The following is a 19,425-nucleotide window of genomic DNA, read 5'->3' on the forward strand; positions in this document are numbered from 1 at the left end:
ACGATATCAAGTCGCTGCATATTATTGCTGACTTGAGATAAATAAAATAGTTGCTTATCCGCTCAATACATATACTGGATTTGAATTAGGGTCCCAGTACATCCGGACATGAATTCCACTGTTCAAACTGCGTCCGGTAGGAAATTTTGAAGACTTAAAGTTGGCTCGCTTTTTTCGTAAATTAACATATAAAAATTTATTTTGAGTCAGATTCATGCTTCTTAAACTTTTCTTCGCGCTAGTCGCGATTCAGTGCGACTTATATTGATTTTGGTGTGGGGACCGCTACCATCGCAAAATATGCAATCAAAATTAAATAAAATAACCATTAGCTACTGAATAAGTCTAATTGTAACTGCAATTATAAGAGAACGGTATATTCCTAGAGTCGGTTAAATACGTTCGGATGTTTAAGTTAAAGATAGTGGTTTTAAACCTGAGGGACGTTTTCCTTTAGTCTGAGGATCGCGAAGATGCTGAACGTAATCAGCTTCCAAAATAGGCCGTGAGTGAGTCCGGGCAAAAGTGCTGACCTTTTTCAGTAAACAGCTTATCAAATTTTGAGCTGGGCCACGGAACGTTTCCAGATTTTCGGAAAAATAAATTATCCGGTGGAGTTGACCGAGGTGTCGTCGGAAAATGTAGGGCACGTATTTAATAAACATACTCGAGTGGGCCTGTAGGAATAGTTACTTCAGTGCCTTTCCTCATTTCGTGACCTATACTGTTTGTTACAGAGTGGGTAGATATAGACATCGCCTAAGCGTAAACTACTAAACTAAAAGACGGACACGATTTCAAATTGGTATTTCTTCCATGGAAAATAATTCCACTCTGTATCATGGCAGTCCTGCGGGGTTCAGATTCCCAGGACAGCGAGATTCGGTGTCAGTCATTCAGCCTATGGACAGTTAGACATATATATCGAAGTTTTCGGTCAACAAAGGGCAGTCCTTTTCGCCAAGGTTTTGTCACTGGCGTATTTTTGGCTCACTATTGAGAGTCCCGTGTTATCCTAAACTTCATTATGTGTTGGCGCGTCGTGGCGCGATAGTGGCTGACGTCGAAATGCCTATTTTTATAAATCATGTGTACTTCTTGAGGGAATCGCACCCTATACCCAGTCTACAAAAATGTGTATAGTTAATGCCTAGTCAGGCGAAGATAGTGAAGGGATTGCAACCGTTTTCTCACTACAGTGAGGCGGCACCTTCGATGTACAAAAACTAATCGTTCTCGAAGTCAAAAGATCGATTGTTCTTCATTCCGCCGTCGGTCAGAGTGGTGGTAGAGTTATTAACCAATCAAACGGCGCATGATTATCACGTGGCTTCACCGTGACTTTTTTCTGCCAAGCTTTGCTAGGTTTGTGAGCACCTGAGCGAGGAGTGATTGCGATGTCATACGTCATCGGATGGTGATTACAGCTGCACGTGCAGGTGAACACTCAAGTTTGAATTATATTCCGTCCGTACCGGCGAGTTGTATTTCCGAGATTATAGCGATGGAAGGGAATATGAATTAAGTTCTTCGTTGAGATAAGTTGAGTAAGGCCGGGCTATTGATGGAATTGTTACATGCTCCGTTAGATGTGTACTGGTAGTCAACTGGTATGTCGGACAGCAATTCAGTCAGATTAATTGCTTGTTTGCGGTAGGCTTGTAAAATTCGAGTTGATATAAATGGTTGCTGCGGTTGGTGTGAACGCGAACGTCAACCTCATGACGTCACGTGGCGTCATATTGCTAATTCCAGCCCTGCATTTCAGTGAAGTGATAGCCTATATTAATGTACGTACACGATACCTATCGACGACTCGGGCTACATAATGCATGGACATTATATTCGGCGTCTGAGTATTGCTACGTCGATATTGAACAGAGTATAAAACGGGTTTCTATACTTGCTACCGATATTACCCCATTAACAAGTTATACAGCTGTAGCCATGCAGCACCCCAATCGCACGGATTTGGTTTTTATGACACAATAAACATATCAAACAAGATTGACCCCGTACACCTGCTACATTTTTTACATCAGACAACGACATCCATTTCCTTGATTGGTTGAATATTCGAATAAGCATCATTCGCTGACTATCTACATGCAGTACAGTTAGCTCTTGATGTTGTGTGATTGCGGGTCAAGCTAACAGCAGAGAGTCACAAAATATTCACAAACGGAAAGCTGGATATTTCGAGCAAACGTTTGTAACAAATCAAGTAAAATTTTTAAGAGGGTCAAGGTGCATGCTCGTTTAGTGTTGATTTTTAATGAAGTGAAAATTGTAAATCATGAAAACGGTTCACAGTGCACTGCAGAACCTACCAAGGTTCGTTTGTGAACGTGAACCTCAAAATATCTGAGGTTTACACACAGAACGCGAACGTGAACCTCACGCTCACACCATCCCTAGAATCTAAGTCGGAGGTCTCAAACACGCGGCCCGCGAGAGCATTTTGTGCGGCCCGCGACGGCATTTTGGAATTTCAAGTATATGACAGTATATTCAAGTGACAATCTTTTTTAGATTTAACAACTTGAAGTTCATCCTAAAACTACTATAAAAATCATTGAAGTATCAACAAACTTCACTATCACATCACTACCATGAGGTAGAAGATCAGCTATTACGTCACATTTCTAGTTCATGATGATAAAACATGACCCGTTGATGATTCGTGACTGGAAATTGTGATTTGGTTTGGTGCGCCCTTTCGTAAGATTACTCGATTTCGGATTGACGGAAGGATTAAATAAAAATCACTCGAGTTGAGTTGGGTCAAACGTTAAAATCAGAGGACTTGCGACTCCGAGCGGTGACTTGGAAATCCTACAGACGCAACAATCTATGAAACTGTCATGGGAAGTAGTAATATATCAAAAGGTAATAGCTTGCGTTGCATAGGGTATATAGCTATTTAATCAGGTCAGTATGGCAACCATTGGCATTCTGTGACCCCCGTGACGTATAGTTGGTTACATGCTAGTTGTTGTTTGTTCTCTTCATCCATGTTATTATCAGTGGTGAGTAGGGTAGAAGTAGGCTACGCTCCACAGCTGTAACACCAATGAATTATCCGGCGATTGGAGATTCCTATTGCAGGGGTTCTTAACTAGGCTCCGTAGACATCTTCATGGTACGAAGCAGCACATCAGGGGGTACGAGATGCATTGTGGAAATAGGTCTATACGCTGTGGAATATTTTCTTCGCAAATCTATTCTACTGGGAAATAGTCTTCGCGCAACGCGCGATTTTATGGGGATGGGCTTTCTGATTTTATTATAGGTACTATCAGAAATTGTATTGAAATTGGACAAGAGCGAGAAATCTTATTAAAAGCACGATCGCCAAAAACGCCAAAAAACAATGCTCTTGCTATGATCAATAATGACTATATTTAGATTTGTTATTGATACATTCCATTATTAGCCGAAGGCAAAATCCAACGCTGATTTAATTTGACTTTGGCAATACAGTAACAATGGCCTACTTATCACGACTACATCAAAACCCGGATTAGGCTATACACCGCTCAAAAGCTCTGATATCAGATCAATCTTCAGTAGATTTTAAAATATTCTACATAAAATTGTGGCACGTCAAAGGTCGACTAGCTGCAATATTATAACCCGACAGTTTTACGATGTCATGAATCATTATGCACCCTCTTGCATGATATCTATAACTCATTATTCTAACAAATTATGTCTGGCACAAAACCAATTTATTCAGATATTGGAAAATGTGATTTTTTTTCGCGTCAAGCCTGAATGGTACAACAGTAAATTACATTTTCGCGATATTTGTGGAATTCCCGTCGGCATGGTCTCGTCAAATAAGGCCTACTTTTAAATTCTGCATTGAATATCCCAATCCTTTATGCTGCGGCCCGCGGCGTCCTCAAAACTAGGAAATTGGCCCGCGAGTACATTTGAGTTTGAGACCTCTGATCTAAGTGTTTGAGGTTAATCCGTGCAATGTGTCGTTCTTGGCGATAATGAGCCCAGGTTTGCTCCAAATGTTCAACTCTGTTTCCTCAACATCATATTCCGGGTAAGTCATTAGTAACATTCAAAGCAGTCACGTCAATTCATAAAAACTCCAGACAAAGTATCCAATGCCCATAAAATCTCAATTATGACCGATAAGATCGTAATAGCGGATAGCGTCGCTGTCAACCCAGTGCCCTCTGTGTTGGACGTTATGCAGTCCGCCTTTATTGCCCACGATCACCCCGCAACCGTTTTTCACTTGTACATTGTCAGCTAATATGGTAGCGCCAGCTTTCACAGTGACGAAGACCTTCCCGTCGCGCCCCGTTTCAGCAAAACGGAAGAAACTGTTGGGCGCAATTGTTGTGAATCCCGGTGTGACATAGGAGTGTCGCTTCTTTTCATCTGAACAAAAGAATACGCCGGAAATGTGAAAGAAGCTGAATCCGTTTGAAAGAATCCTATAATGGAGGAGCTTTCGTTTGAAAAAATTGACTGCTGTACTATAGACGTGGGTAACATATAAACGTCTCTAGTTCGACTGTTAGATTTGCAAGCATTTTTTATCCAGTATTATAATTGTATATCAAATGGCATATAGCAACTACCCGAACAATTGGCAACTCTCGGTCAACAGAAGTCGCTGCAACTTCCATAATACAGCTGTAGTGTAGTCAACCAGAGTTTATAGTCCTCCTAGCAGAAAGTATCAAAGTAGTCACTGTCGGTCTGTACTAAGTATACAAGTGCAACTAATTCCGTATATTCACAGTCAATTGCAAGTATCAGTAGCTATTTTCAAGATATGGCAAAAGTAGTTGGAGGGATGGAAAAAGAAGAAGTTATGAGGTTGCTGCAATAAGTAGCTTACAAATTAGTTTCGGAAGAGTGGATGAAGTAACGCCGCGAATTAATACTCAACCGTAGGCTACGTAGAAGGATCAATTTTCAAGGCATATGTCAAAACTGCTTCTAGTTGATGTAGAAAACGGGCAATCCGAGAGTACTCAAGTAAGAAAATTCAAGATGTATAGATTTAGTCGCTGTGTCGTAGATATTTAGCCGTTAAACGGAGCTGGCTATACTTCCTAAAGTACGTGACGGAACACCGCGATCGACGCAAGATGACTAATGACACGAAAGGTACAATCTTCGAAGATATATTCGGTTCCCGCTTTACATAAGCCTTGCACACACTTCTGGTTGAGGCTGAGCCGAAATTGTGATGCAAATTTTTGAAGTACTTCGTAAGGCCTACAGCGCCTGTCTTCGATGACATTATATCACTTAAAGCGTGGCGAATTTGACCAATCACTACGCGCACTAGACCAATACCGATCTACTTTTTGAGCACCATTCGCACGTTCTTTGCACAATAAATTTCATTGGCACAAATCAATCGGATATTGTTATGCCAAAAGAAATTGAAGATACTTAACAATATTTTGTTCACCAAGTATAGGCTACTGTAATTAGGGCATCAAGTGTCTCATTAAAAAGACAACTAATATTTCCCCTCGTTTTGATTCCAACTATAGCGCACGGAAACCGTTCTCGGTCGAATAAGTTGTTGGGTTTTGTTCAAGAACGTCTACCGGTGCGTGGATGGTCAGGTCTTTATAAGAACCATCCTGCACTCTCATCCAAAATACAGCGTATTATCACCGACTGAAAAATGTATGGTGGCAGAAATCGTTTTAAGAGAAGCGCAACTATCAAGGAGGGTAAGCATATTAGAGCTCGCTATCTTATATACGTTGCCAAAATTTGTTTTTGTTTTTAATTTCCCATTTTTTGTCTCGCGAGTAAATGAGAAGAGCAAAGAGAGACACGATACCTCGTGTTCTGCTCTTTAGCTCGATCTAACTTGGACTTTCGTAACATTTCAATAACCATGAAGCTTCTTTGGCCACGATATAAATATGAGTTTCAGCGGCATCTCACAACCCGAACCTCGCACATGAAAAAGAATGCAGTTTTAATATTAGAGTTAGGATCGCATTTAAAGCAAAATCAGTTTAAAACAAACATGTTTAGAACAAAGCCCTGGTTTGAAACATGTTTTTTGAAGCCAGGACGTCACGAATATTCAATGGTGACGTAATAGTGGATTGACATTGGCAATTGAAAATATGGGGTGAATATAGCTCCTTTGACGAAATATCTACGTACTATAACTGCTGAACCGACTATTTTGAGGATTCCAGCCATCCCATATCGTATACGTCGACTATATCGAGTAGTAATCGTTCGTAGCCTCATACAACATGTTTTTGAAAATATTTACGGAATTATGGCATATTTGTATAATTCTGAACAAAACAAAACAAATCTTTTTTTTCATGTCTAAAACATGTTTTAAAAAAAGTGTTTTAAACAACCATTTGTTTTAAATGTAACCCTATTTACAGCAGTATGCTACGAACATGTAATGCACAATGAACGCGCATACCACAATTGTGCCCAGCACAGCTCTACGAAACATGTCATTTTCAAATGGGGTGATTCAATTTGCTTTGCTCGTCGCATTTGTGCTACTGTCTACTCATATTGCAAAAACTATATTACTACTATAGACTATATTCGGTGTCGACTGCCGACCATTTCGACAAAGGAACATATCCACATTGAAAGCTTTGGCAAACTAGCGACAGTCATTTTTCGCTCAGGTTTTGTCACCGCTGATCGTTTTGGCCCCGCATTTGATCAGCGAATCACATCTTCATGTGCCACGACGCAGAAGGTGTTGGCCTTAAAAGGAACGTGTGTCATAGGCCCGAACTCACTTGTTGCTTATCTCTACACTAGTTCATCCCAACGGCCTTCCACGATGTTTTCCACACAAACCAGTCGGAAAACTCTTATTATGAATTAAGAACTCTTACACCAGTGGTTCTCTACCTTTTTGTCTTCGTGGACCCCTTTTGGACCGTCACAGACCCTCGTGTACCCCCCTCCCGAAGTTTTGATTTAAATTTAGCTCAATATCAAATCGTCATTTGTCTTGTGCAAATGATATCTGCAGGCTGTAGGCAACAAATTGACTTTCTTGAGAATAACATCATACTGTTTATTTAGAAATTGGGTTGACTATTATTATTTCAAATCGAATTTTGCAACTGCATTTTTTGAAATACGTGGTCGCTGGTCGTGTCTTGAAAATCCGTGCCTTCGATTTGATATGAATGTATGCCGAACATCCATTTTTCATAGAATAGGTGGTGGCTAATGTAATATAACGCGTAACGTTAACATGAACATATAACGTCAAACCTGGTCATTTCTATCTAGCTGTTCATCTTGAAGTAATTATGGAAAATGGATATGTACATGACTGGAGAAAATGGATTTGTGTTAACGTTTCGAAGTCACCGTGATTGACCTTACTAATTGAACTTTTTTTACCCACAATCCTCAACAAAATATCCCTACACAGCAAAATATATGTATAATCAGACTATTGGTCATTTAGCCATTAAAATCAATCAACATAGTGGGATACTTCATCTCAGACGGTCATTCTGTTGATGTGAGTTCTGGAGTTTTACTAGTAAAGAAGCGAAACCTCATCGTGATTTTCCTTAAAGAAGCGAAACCTCATCGTGATTTTCCTAATTTAAAAAAAATACAAATTTGGTTATCAACTATTTTGTAAATTTACAGGCTTCGCGGACCCCCGGTTGAGAACCACTGACTTACAGAGATGAAACTTCTGCGTTACAGTGACTTGAAAATGGGAGTCTGTAATGATGATATTAACTACTATCCTCTTGCCGTGCGTTAATCGAACTGATTTTTGCGACAATATGATGATTTTCAACTAAAGAAAGCAGAAAGTCAGTTTGACGTAATTTTTCCTGCGTTTCGCAGGTTCAGACATCCTCATACACTGTATGCCTGCCAGTGCACTCGCTTCCGAACCGGGGTTTTGATCACGAAATAATTATAGTGCGCAACAAAACCACTTGCGTTATAATCGCCAATCAAATAATAATAATAATCAACAACAGTGCGCAAATTAGGGTTATTGCATTTGAAACAAAAATCAATTTTAAACAAAGAAACAAACATGGCCCTTGTTAAAAACATGTTTTTATTGTTTTTTGTTTTTGTTTTTTAACCCTGACCTCACGAATATCAAATTGTGACGTCACAGTTGATTGGCATTGACAATTGAAAATATAGCGTAAATATGGCTCCTTGGATGAAAAGTGCTTACGACCACTGATAAAAACACAAAAGCACCGTACTAGACAAACTTGGACCACACCTCTTACTTCTAGGACACCTGGAGTGAAATGCAGTCGCCATCATCCCGCGCAAACTGACTATAGTATAGTAGGCTATACTTGCTCCTGGACACTTTTTTGTGTTTTTTTTTTATAGCGATCCGATTACAATGGTCATTTTTCGCAAGGTTGATATAGTGCAGGGGCTCTCAAAAGGTGGGCCACTAGAGTAATTTGAGGTGGGCCACAGAGCTATTTGGAAAATTGTAATTTGTGAATGTTTAGTTATATTTTTTATGATCATATGATCAAATATATATTCATATTATCGAATTATACGAATTCGGGATGGTATGAACGTGAGGTTCATGTTCACGTTCTGTGTGAGAACCTCAGAAATTTAGAGGTTCACGTTCACAAATTAACCTTGGTAGGTTCTGCACTGTGAACCTGTTTCATATATTTCGATTTTCACTTCATTATAACATCTTTGATTGAAATTTATTACATTTCAGCTGCGGGCCACTAAATGCATGGCGCTGGCAGCATAAAAATCAACACTAAACGAGCATGCACCTTGAAAATCTAAAAAAAATTAATTGCTTTACAAAAGTTTGCTCGAATATTTAGTGACTCTTTGCTTTGAGCTTGACCCGCAATCAGACAACATCAAGAGCGAAATACGCTACATGTAGGTAGTCAGCGAATGATGTTTATTCAACCGATCAATGAAGTTGATATCGTTGTCTGATGCAAAAAATCTAGCAGGCATACGGGGTCAATCTTCATTTCATATGTTTATTGTATCATAAAAACCAAATTGGGGTGTTGGCTATACAGCTGTCCAACTTATTGTTAATGGGGTAATATCGGTAGCAAGTATAGAAACTCGTTTTACACTCTGCTCAATATCCACGTAGCAATACTCAGACTCCGAATACATTGCCCAGTCTGGTCTAGACCGTTAGGGCGTCAGATTATATTCCTTCGCAAGTCCTCATCGAAATTGCTGGCAAAGCGACGGAAGATAAAGATTTTATGGGATTATTATATCATTTGATTGCCCCAGTTGATACATTTGGCGACGTTTAAAACGTCAATGTACTTCAGCATTGTGTCATTTTATGTGTATCGTATAGATTTTACATTAATATAGGCCAGTGGTCGGGAACCTTTTTCGTCTGAAGAGCCATGTTGACCCTATATTTTCCATTTTAACTTCCAAAGAGCCATACATGTGGATCCCTTGTTACGTCACAATTGGAAATTCGTGACGTCATTGTCGTACTTATTCGGATTCAGTACATGGGATTCGTCCTGGGCGTCATAGGTTCTCTGTAAAAACTCGTAGGCTACTATAATCATCCTGTGATAACGCAATTTATAGTAACTAGCTCAGAATTTATAATAACATATTCTATTAGTATAACTATAGTCCTGATTCCGAAAATCTAAGAATTGATCGACTTATCAATTCCTAAAGCATTCGGTGGTAACATAAACGTTGCACTACGCGGTACACACCTACATTTTAGCAGCAATAGGCTACTAGTAAGCTATAGGCCGACATACCAATGAAAAAAGTGGATAGCGCGACGTTGTTTGTAATTTGAATATGTAATTAAAATGTCGCTTCCACGGCAGTTGCAGCTCATTTCTCGTCGTAGATCAGGAAGACAATGTGTATTTGAAAACTAGATTGTCCTAAATTCATCTCCATGTCTGCTATTTTCTTATCAACCAACGTATGGTACAAGGTTGAGGTTCACGTTCGCGTTCATACAGAACCTTTCAAAAAGGTTCGCGTTCACGCGAATCTGAACCTTTCAGTGGTTCACACCATCCCTAATACGAATGCTACATAAGCTTTTCATCCGACTCTGATGATACTTAGTGGCACGTATGGGGTCACAATGTACAAGTCGAAAATGGGAGTGGACACAGCAGCTTTTTTTCCCCGGCTATGACAACCCATCAGCCAACAGCAACGAAACTAAGTTAAAGCTAAAGTAATCAAGTATTCAGGCAGTGTCATATGTCGTATGCCCTTGAAAGGGTGTGCAATAAACTCTGACTGAAGTGCATTTGATGTAGATTTACTGTACTTCGGCAGATCTCATAATAGTATATCATAAAATAGCCACAATTGCAATTTATTATCAATTTTCAACTTCCTGTGAAAGTACACGGTACCACCGCAACGAATCGTAATGGATTGAGGAGTTAGCGCAGCACAGACTCGGACAACTAGAAAATTTTCAACTTCTCCGAAATAGAATAAAATAAGCGTTAGAGTTACACAGATTTTTCCAGATTAGATTAGAATTAGAATGAGAGCTACACACTTTTTTTCAAATTAGATTTGAATTAGAATTACCGAATTCGCGAAACCTTGGAAATTGAATGAAATTGTGAACGGGAAATAAATACAGCAAAATTCTGTTCATATCAAATCACAGCACAGTGCATTCCCATAAGCATGATAATGGTTACCGTATGTTCACCAAACTTGGCTCGTTTTGTACTATACCAGGGGTCACCACAATCGCGGCCGGCGATCTGATTTGTGACTTTGGAAGTACGGGCAATAACGCATTTTGAAATGCTAAAATTGATTGCAGTTTCAAATTATTATTATTGTTGTTGTTTCATAATGAGCTATTCGCCTGTGCCCAACAACACTACTCCACACTAGCTGAAACGGCTTCGGCGATAGCAACAGCATTTCATCGATGTAGAGTCAGCTGATATCAATAAGCATGTCTTGACATGTAATTGCGCTGACACTGCCAGGACCGAGACACTCAGAAAACAGCATAGCAGCACGTCCTCACAAGATCAATCTTTAGGATGAGATAGTATTTCAGCTAGTAACATATCTGGCTAGCCCCCAATATCGATTCATTAGTCGTTGGAAAGCGTTGTCGGGTATTGTGCGCAGCTCATAGTTCAAAATAAAGGACGTTTCTGATCATGATATTTTTGTTGTATTTGTACTACAATAAAATATTACTTCTTTTGTAGCAACCAGACCCGTCGCCTATGTAAGTCAGCACGGCGTTGTACTAACGTAAAGTTTTAAAAACTAGAATGGTGTTCGCAGATTACACGCTACTATGTTAGCAGACTATTGTTATTCGTCACAATAACTACTACTGCATGACTGTATACGGTGTAAGTGAGGCGATGGTGGCTTGGCTCTGGATTTCCATGCGCGACAGGGCATTTCTTGTTGACTTGCTGCAAAATGTCTTGGACATAGAGGCATTTTCATGAAAACAATAAATTAAATTAGAATTAAAATTAGAGCATAGGAGCATTTCACAAATTAGAATACAATTACAATTAGAGCATAGGAGCATTTCACAAATCAGAATACAATTACAATTAGAGCATAAGAACATTTCACAAATTAAATTAAAATTACAATTAAAGCATTCGAACATTTCACAAATTTGACTACAATTAAATTACTGCCATTTCGCTCTAATTTAGTGAAATAAGACAACTGGAATTATCTAGTTGTCCAAGTCTGGCCGCAGCACATTGATCTTTGGAGTCGGTCTAAAAATGTCCGGTCATGAAATCATTGTAGATTGTGTAAGAGTCACATGAATTGATTGCATCATTGGATTCAATGTTCTGACATCGCAACCTCAGTAGGTACAAGACATACTATGTACCTTGTACATGTACAGCTAGCATATTAAAAAACAACGGATGCGGGGATTGGTCCATTGGGTTTCGCGACATGAGTGGAACAGCGGATGTACACAAGTGTTATACGATCTTCGAGGGCCGCAACTTTCGCACCGCTAACCCCCAATTGGGGGAGCTCGAAGTTGCGCAAGATTATTTCGTTGGTTGTTTGTTGGAGATTTATTTACCTTGAAAATTTTCGTCGCGCTTTGCGTGATTTCATGTTTATTGTTCATACAGGCCTAAATGCGCATATTTTAGAGGAATAGCCATATCGGCGGTGGCGATTACCACTCATTAAACGGGAATGTGACTTAAGTCTAGGACAGGGGCGGGCAACATACGGCCCGCGAAGGGATTTTGTCCGGCCCGCAGACAGTTTTCCGTCTTACATGATAATGTGGCCTGCGGCCCCAGTCTGCCGAGATTCTCCACTACTTGCTTAATACGTCAAATTGTAGTGTTATTATATACGTGCATGCGCATGCGCAGCGTTGCGAGAGTTGAGCTTACGCGTAAGTTCGTCGAAGCGAGAAGAATTGCATTATCGGCATTTACGATGCACTCAACCCTAATGTCGTCTATGGTAATCATGATTTTTGTTGACTACAATGGTCAGTCATTTACACCAGGCTGATATTTCTTATTTTTTATTCCGTAACCGCCGACTTGTAGCACGGCACACTTCTAGGCTTTTGTAAGGCACCGCTTGTGCCAGGGGTCGCCAACTCAAAACGCGTCGCAGGCTACTTTTCTAATTTTGTTGAGGACGCGGGCCGCATGAATTCAATATCGAGATTACTTAGACCACACCGTTGAACAACGACGCTATCTCGTCACCTATAGTCAACCCTAATGAATTGATATCTTGGTAAATTAGGATTACCGAGCTTATGGAACGCCTTAAAATCTTAATTAGGGATTGCACCGTGTGTTGATTGATCAGAGAGAAGCAGACCTGGCGGCGTCTGTATGACAATGTTATTCTCAAGTCCACATTGTCTTCGTCATTATCGGCGAGAAATGGCTTCGAAGTGACATTGCTGTCGTTAAAATACATTCATTAAATACGATTTATTCCTTGTAGCCTATGTGGATAAATGGGCGAATAATGTATCGATTCAGCAATCCGGCCCGCCAAGTACCTAATTTTCCTATATCCGGCCCGCCGACTGGAGAAGTTGCCCGCCCCTGGTCTAGGATATGAGGTGGGCCACAGAACATTTTCAAACCGGAAAATAGGCCACAACCAAAAATTGGTTGAGATCCCCTGATATAGTAAATTATGATTCCTGAGCTGCATACCTTCGAAATTAGACAACTTACATTCTGGTCTTTTGTTAAGACATCGCCTAGTGTACGCGTATTGGGTATCGAGGAGGAACCTACAGACCAGGAGTGCCTGAATTTTTTTGCTATTGACTACTGCATTCACACCATTCGTGAAGTGCATATACTCTGTGTCCTTCCTCTTAATATTTTTGGGTCGCTTCAGATAATGCCGACTTCAAATAATTATATACTTTTTCGTCTTCTGCTAAACCTATTAGCACATTGAAATCGAATGGGCAATGGCAACAACATATCTCCTGGCGACCAATACACCACAAAACGCGAAATTATATTCACATCAGCATCATAGGACCAAAAGCTGTTAAAAAAAACAGTCTAACCCCATAAACACAACGAATCTGAATATAGCTTTTCGTTTACTGACGGTGATCGTGTTGGCCCACCGCAATAAATGCCAGTTACGGATATAACCGCGATCTTAATGATTGGGAAAGTTGGTGCATACCTGACAGAATATCCACCGAAGCGTGATTAAAATTTTCAAAGAATGACGAACTTGGTCTGTGAATATGCTGCATATAGAAGTTACGGGCATATTCGTAAATTTGAATTGCATGTTGACAGCCACCAGCGACAACGCATATTTTGTGAATTCCGACATCGAAGGCCGTAGCCGCAAATACGCTTACCCTTCTTGTATCCAATATCAGGCGCTACCGCTGTGGCCACTCCTTCACTCAATTTTGCAGTAACATCCGCATGAACGTCCACATCCTCTTCCGTTACTATCGCCATGTCTTTTGTCACACGCACTTGAATAGCCTCGGAATATCCATTCGCTACTAGAGTGCTCTTATTCCCACCTTCGATAACATAGTAAATTGTGAATTATTATATCCCCGTATATGTCCAAATGCAAATGGATTACGTATCCCTATCATACAAACGAAAACATGCATGAATTCATTACCCATCTCAATCGATCGGCCTCAATCAGTGTTACGACCTGTAAGTAAATACAACACGAATAATGCCAAGCAAAATACCCCGGTGTTCCATGGTTAGCCTGCATGGAATGCCAGAATCTTAAAAGGTACTCCAATCTCGTTCTGGTTTCAATCAGAGGAGGTGTTGTGGAGAAATGTAAACTTGAGGTCCTTCTTATTGCACCTTTTTAATCCATTATGGTTGTAGATCACGAGTCATTTTTACATAAGCTATTTATTGTCCCTGCTTGAGCTATCGAAAGCAGTTGCGAAATTTGTGACATAGAGTTATAGATTGTTATCGTCCGTATTACAATAGAGGCCAACAATGGTGATAATAATCCCTATATTACAATGTAATATTACAATATCAATCTAATATATAATTATCAATCATAACCACAAGTGTCCAAATTAGTCTATAAAGTCACTGGTGATACTCGAATACACTTCGAAGTTATGCACTAAATGACAATTGCTGAAGGATGTGAATTTCAAGTCAGGTCAGAACACTTAAACTGGAAGTAGAAACAAAAGACCCGTAAATTACACTAGAAATTTTCAATCAGTATATTGGGATCGCGGCCTTATACGTGAGTCATACGTCGGGGACTTATTTTAAAATGGTAGTGGGCCTATAGTCTACGTACGAAGAGCTAAGGTAAATGTCGCCAGAATTGTTTAAATAAATAACCGATTCACTTCTGTGCTCTCGAAACGTACTTGTTTTAATTAGATCTTTTGTACATAGATGATCTGTAACACTCACCCGATTCGTGGTCAGAAACTCTGGGTATATTTCAATTCCTCCTCGTCACAGCCCTCGACTTGTATTAGCTACGAGCTTCGAATCCAGTCGGCGACCTATCTGTGTCATAGATGCTATTTACCAAGTACCAGCTACAGCTTTAACGCTGTAAAACAGGTTTCTTTGATTCGTGTGTTGGAAGTTCACATGTTTGCTTTCTACTTTGCGCAATAACAGTATGAAAGTACAGCATGTTCAAACGGTCAGTATTGATAAGATCGATTTTACGGTCGCGACCGTGGCGCGTTGTTTGTTTGACCTTTGGATAATACAACTATACAGAGTCGTAAGTATATTATTGCGCATCCGTTATGTCCCTGAACTCTTTCAAGTTCAAATACATGTATAAAGGTATTCTTGCGAACTTTCTCTGTCCAAAATACTCTATTTTAAAGCTGATATCGGGACAAATATTGAAATGGATGATTCCCTGTTATATCGCGATATAACGTGATTGCATTATAATAACTATATTGACATTATTTTGGCTTATTTTCCGACAAACGAATTCATAAAATATACATTGTCATGTTGAATAAATATTTATTCATTATTATGGAATATGAGAATGTTGTTGCTGTATTTTGTCCGCAAGACGTTGGATTTTGGTTGCATTCGATGAGAGTGAGACGCAATTTATGTTTACTGCAACCTGTATCATCCAGTCTCTTTACTTGGTTAGGACTTTATGTTCAATAGCGAACAAAATGCTGACGCATACAACCATATTATGTGTAATGGTTCGGACTACTTTATTACGTAATAACTTCGCACGCAAATTGCAATGAATGCGTAGGCCACCGCGACATGAACGGTCTTCAGTCGGACGGTACGATATGTAACACTCCAAACTACAAGCCATAATGAGTTACTCTCGTGATTACCAAGAAACCACGTGCGCAGTGTGAACATAATCGCGTCGTCGGAAAGGGCCGTTCACACTTTTATTTGTGTGCCTTGGAGTTGACTTTTATCAAAATACACCAGCCAAGTCTATGTCACCAAAAGGAATTCGTGTACCATCTAAAAATAGCACATTGAACGCTCTCTTATTCGAAATTTCATGCTGGTGAGGTCATATTTTGTGGTACGATTGTGGATATACACTATACAGTGTTCTTTCAATTCTCTACTAGTTGCTGACGATTACCCCGGACGAGTGTCAGTCGAAGTTATTCGGGTTCATTTCAATATGAATATAATATTGTATATTGTATATTGAAGTTCTATACCTCCAAGAAGCTCTTCAAAAATCAATTTACAACAAACATGTCTAATATGATGCCTTTCTTTAAAACATGTTTTATATAGTCATGACGTCACGACTATGCAATTGTGACGTCCTAACGGATTGACATTGACAAATGAAAATATAGGGTAAATTAGGCTCATTTTGAGAAAAGGGCTTCCGACCACTATCACAAACAGACCAAAATTATCTTTAACGAGCACTACATCGTTATGCAGCATTTTTACGACCGTCAGTCATCATCATCATTAGGATACCCATTCCGTACCAATTAATATATATTTACCAACTGTCGAACAGACGGCGATTTCGGGTGTTCCGCGCACTCCATATCATATACGTCGACTATATTGGGTGAAAATCGTCCGAGGCTCATACTAATTTTGTTTTCGAAATATTTACAGAACTACGGAATAATTATATAGCGTTTGAAAACAACACAATTTTTTTTAAAGTTATTTGTTTGAAACATGTTTTAAACCAATCGCTTTCAAACTGCCGGCTCGCCAGCCTCGGGGGCGCGAAAGTATCCGAAGGGAACGCGAGGCCGCCTGAGAGAAAGATGATGTATCTCGAACTCATAACGAGTTTAATTAGTGTTGAAATTCCCAACGTTTTACAACGGCAGTATTGATAATTCTATTACGATTTAAATGTCATGATTGCGTCGTACCATCACTACACAGATGCTAGATTTTATCTGAATTAAGAGTAACTGGCGAGTGCGTGTAGCGTTTTTTGTTTAGTTTATGGTCCGAGGTACGTTTGTTCCAAGTTCAAGTAGAGTTATAGAAGGGATTAGACCAGAGGTTGGCAAACTTGTCCGCTCGCAGGCCTCATTCAATATCTGAATTAATTCGCGTGCCGCACTACATTAAATTGGGATTGTTAGCCAAAGTAAAATGCTTTTATTTAATTATATAAGGACCGAGGAATTATGGAGATGATATCTATGTATATATTTAAAACAAATCAAACAATAACTTAATGATGACATACACGCGTCAGAAACATTGACATCCTCAATAACCAATTTGGTAAAATTTGGGATGAAAGGCGGCTAATCCGATTCTCAAAAGCGGATGTAAATTTGAATCAGTGAGGAACGATCTGTACATAGATATACCGATTCTGCGTTTGGTTTACCTCCAGGGCAGACAATACAGACAGCATCATAACCACGCTACCTTAACTATGCGCTTCTACAATATATAATTAATATAAATATAAAATACTTCTATACCCATATGGAGGCAAAATCCATACCTAACACACACGCGAATCGATGTCCCAAATACAAAAATAGAAGTTACACGATTGCTGGAGCTTCCAATTTTAAATCGCACTCATGATCCGAACTATATGTTATATCCATTCTTCGATTTTTGTGATGTTTAGCAACTGGAGCCTTTGAAAGTGCGTGGTTCTTGAGATCAGGCTACTATAGAGGTCAGCAATAAAATAAACATCATAGTAAAACTATAATTTGCTATTGTCATGGGAAAATATATTGAGAAAAAGTATTGCCAAGTCGCTGTATACGCTTTAGTACGCTTTATATTTTCTTGAGGCTTTCACGGGCCCCACAAAATGGTGTTCAGGCCGCATGCGGCGCTCGGGGCGTAGTTTGCCCACCCCTGGATTAGACACTGAAATCGGTATACAATATTTAAATGCTACGTGCTACCATCGCGAATGAATATCCTTCACGAAATATTCATGTATATTTTTGCGTGAGCGCTCGATTTACCCCCAGCTAGTAATCTGTTGCTGGGTGTGTAATCTTAATTTCATATGTGATAATTTTATCATCAGCAATAACCTTCCATACCATCAAACTATGCGTTGGAATTGCTAACATTTTGATCGCTCTTTTTAACCTGTTTTTGATATGACGATAAGGGGGACGCGACATTTTTCACTATCATCAAGGGGCCAAGGGGGCGTGTATAAAAAAGTTTGAGAAGCACTGTTTTAAACAAAGTGTTTTAAAGCACCGTTTGTTTTACATGTTACCCTATTTACAGATCACATTTCATTGGTCTCGCAGCTCTGATAAAACCATGCAATGCACGTATAAGTTAGGCTTACCATACGTCCTCTTTTAAGAGGATTTGTCCTCTTTTTTGACTTTTTTGAAAGTGTCCTCGGAGGACGCCCTTTTGTCCTCTTTTTTGAGATTTTGTCCTCTTTTTTGAAAATTTAGGTCAGATTTAGAGCAAATTGCGAGTGATATGCCGTAAATGAGCGCAGAAGTGAAGCTCCGGCGGGTATTTCAGAGGGAAAAGTGGTGATTTAAGCTCTGAGCGAAAAGAATACTTTTTTTTTTTTTTATTTTTAGTCATCCACCTGGCAATGTAGAGAGAATAACGTTATTTTGAGCTCTGAGCGGAAGTGATGACCTTTTTTTTTTAGTCAACCGATCACGAAGTGGGTAAAATTTACCGGTTTTTGAGAATTCTTCTCCAGTTTTGCATGTCTGAAATTTCTGAAAAAGTGTCCTCTTTTTACATTTCCAAAATATGGTAAGCCTAGTATAAGTTCATTATAAATATTCAACATTTCCCGTCACACAGGTTTTATATCGGCATTGTCCATTGGAAAGTCATTCACCGGGCCGGGATAACAGGGCTTCGTGTCTGTAAACCAGCAATTACGAACATTCTGAGTAAAATCCGCCTATTGGAATTTATCAGAGGTGGTCAGTAACGAAGTACTTCTACTTTTTCGAAGTACTCAAGTAGTTTTTCTCTACTTCTGGTACTTACTCAAGTAGATAGAATTTTCGCGACTTCTACTTCGTAATATTTTGTGATCTACTTACTTACTTTTCGCTATTTTCAATTTGTCAAGTAGAAGTAGTGTAACCCTCCAATTAGAACGAGAAACTGGGGAATTCTCAGACTGTTTTCACGGAGTTCTAACCTTCAATTTTACGAAAATTTAAATCAAACCCAGAATTTCCGTCGCTCTTCACATGAAGTAGATATTGAGTTACAAATATGTTTTCATTAAGGTGAATATTATTTAGGTTGCTGGTTGCATTGCACCGCATTGTCGCCCATATGACATATTTCCTCACAGTAAATGTAGCCCATCGTAACGTTTGAAACAACCGTTTCTCAATCTAGCATTTACCCATCATATCGTAATCTAGCAACC

At 39.4% G+C, this 19,425-nt stretch overlaps 1 protein-coding gene across 2 annotated transcripts; it reads right to left on the minus strand.

Annotated features, from left to right (window-relative positions):
- Positions 1 to 4,028: 4,028 nt before the first annotated feature.
- LOC145448348 (uncharacterized) lies at positions 4,029 to 15,181 on the minus strand. 2 transcript variants are annotated; one of them, XM_080326732.1, is made up of 4 exons: positions 14,976 to 15,181; positions 14,191 to 14,226; positions 13,910 to 14,083; positions 4,029 to 4,404 (listed from the first exon to the last, which is right to left on the minus strand). In XM_080326732.1, the coding sequence occupies exons 2-4, from the start codon at positions 14,192 to 14,194 to the stop codon at positions 4,139 to 4,141; spliced, it is 444 nt and encodes a 147-aa protein (XP_080182858.1). In that variant the 5' UTR covers positions 14,195 to 14,226; positions 14,976 to 15,181; the 3' UTR covers positions 4,029 to 4,138. The 2 variants fall into 2 exon arrangements, with proteins under 2 accessions (XP_080182858.1, XP_080182859.1); XM_080326733.1 differs by lacking the exon at positions 14,191 to 14,226 and having other exon boundaries at positions 14,976 to 15,180.
- Between the last annotated feature and the right edge of the window lie 4,244 nt (positions 15,182 to 19,425).

The sequence above is a fragment of the Botryllus schlosseri genome, chromosome 10 (genome assembly GCF_051294905.1).
Source record: "Botryllus schlosseri isolate E-star chromosome 10, Bs_hap1, whole genome shotgun sequence".
NCBI lineage: Eukaryota > Metazoa > Chordata > Ascidiacea > Stolidobranchia > Styelidae > Botryllus > Botryllus schlosseri.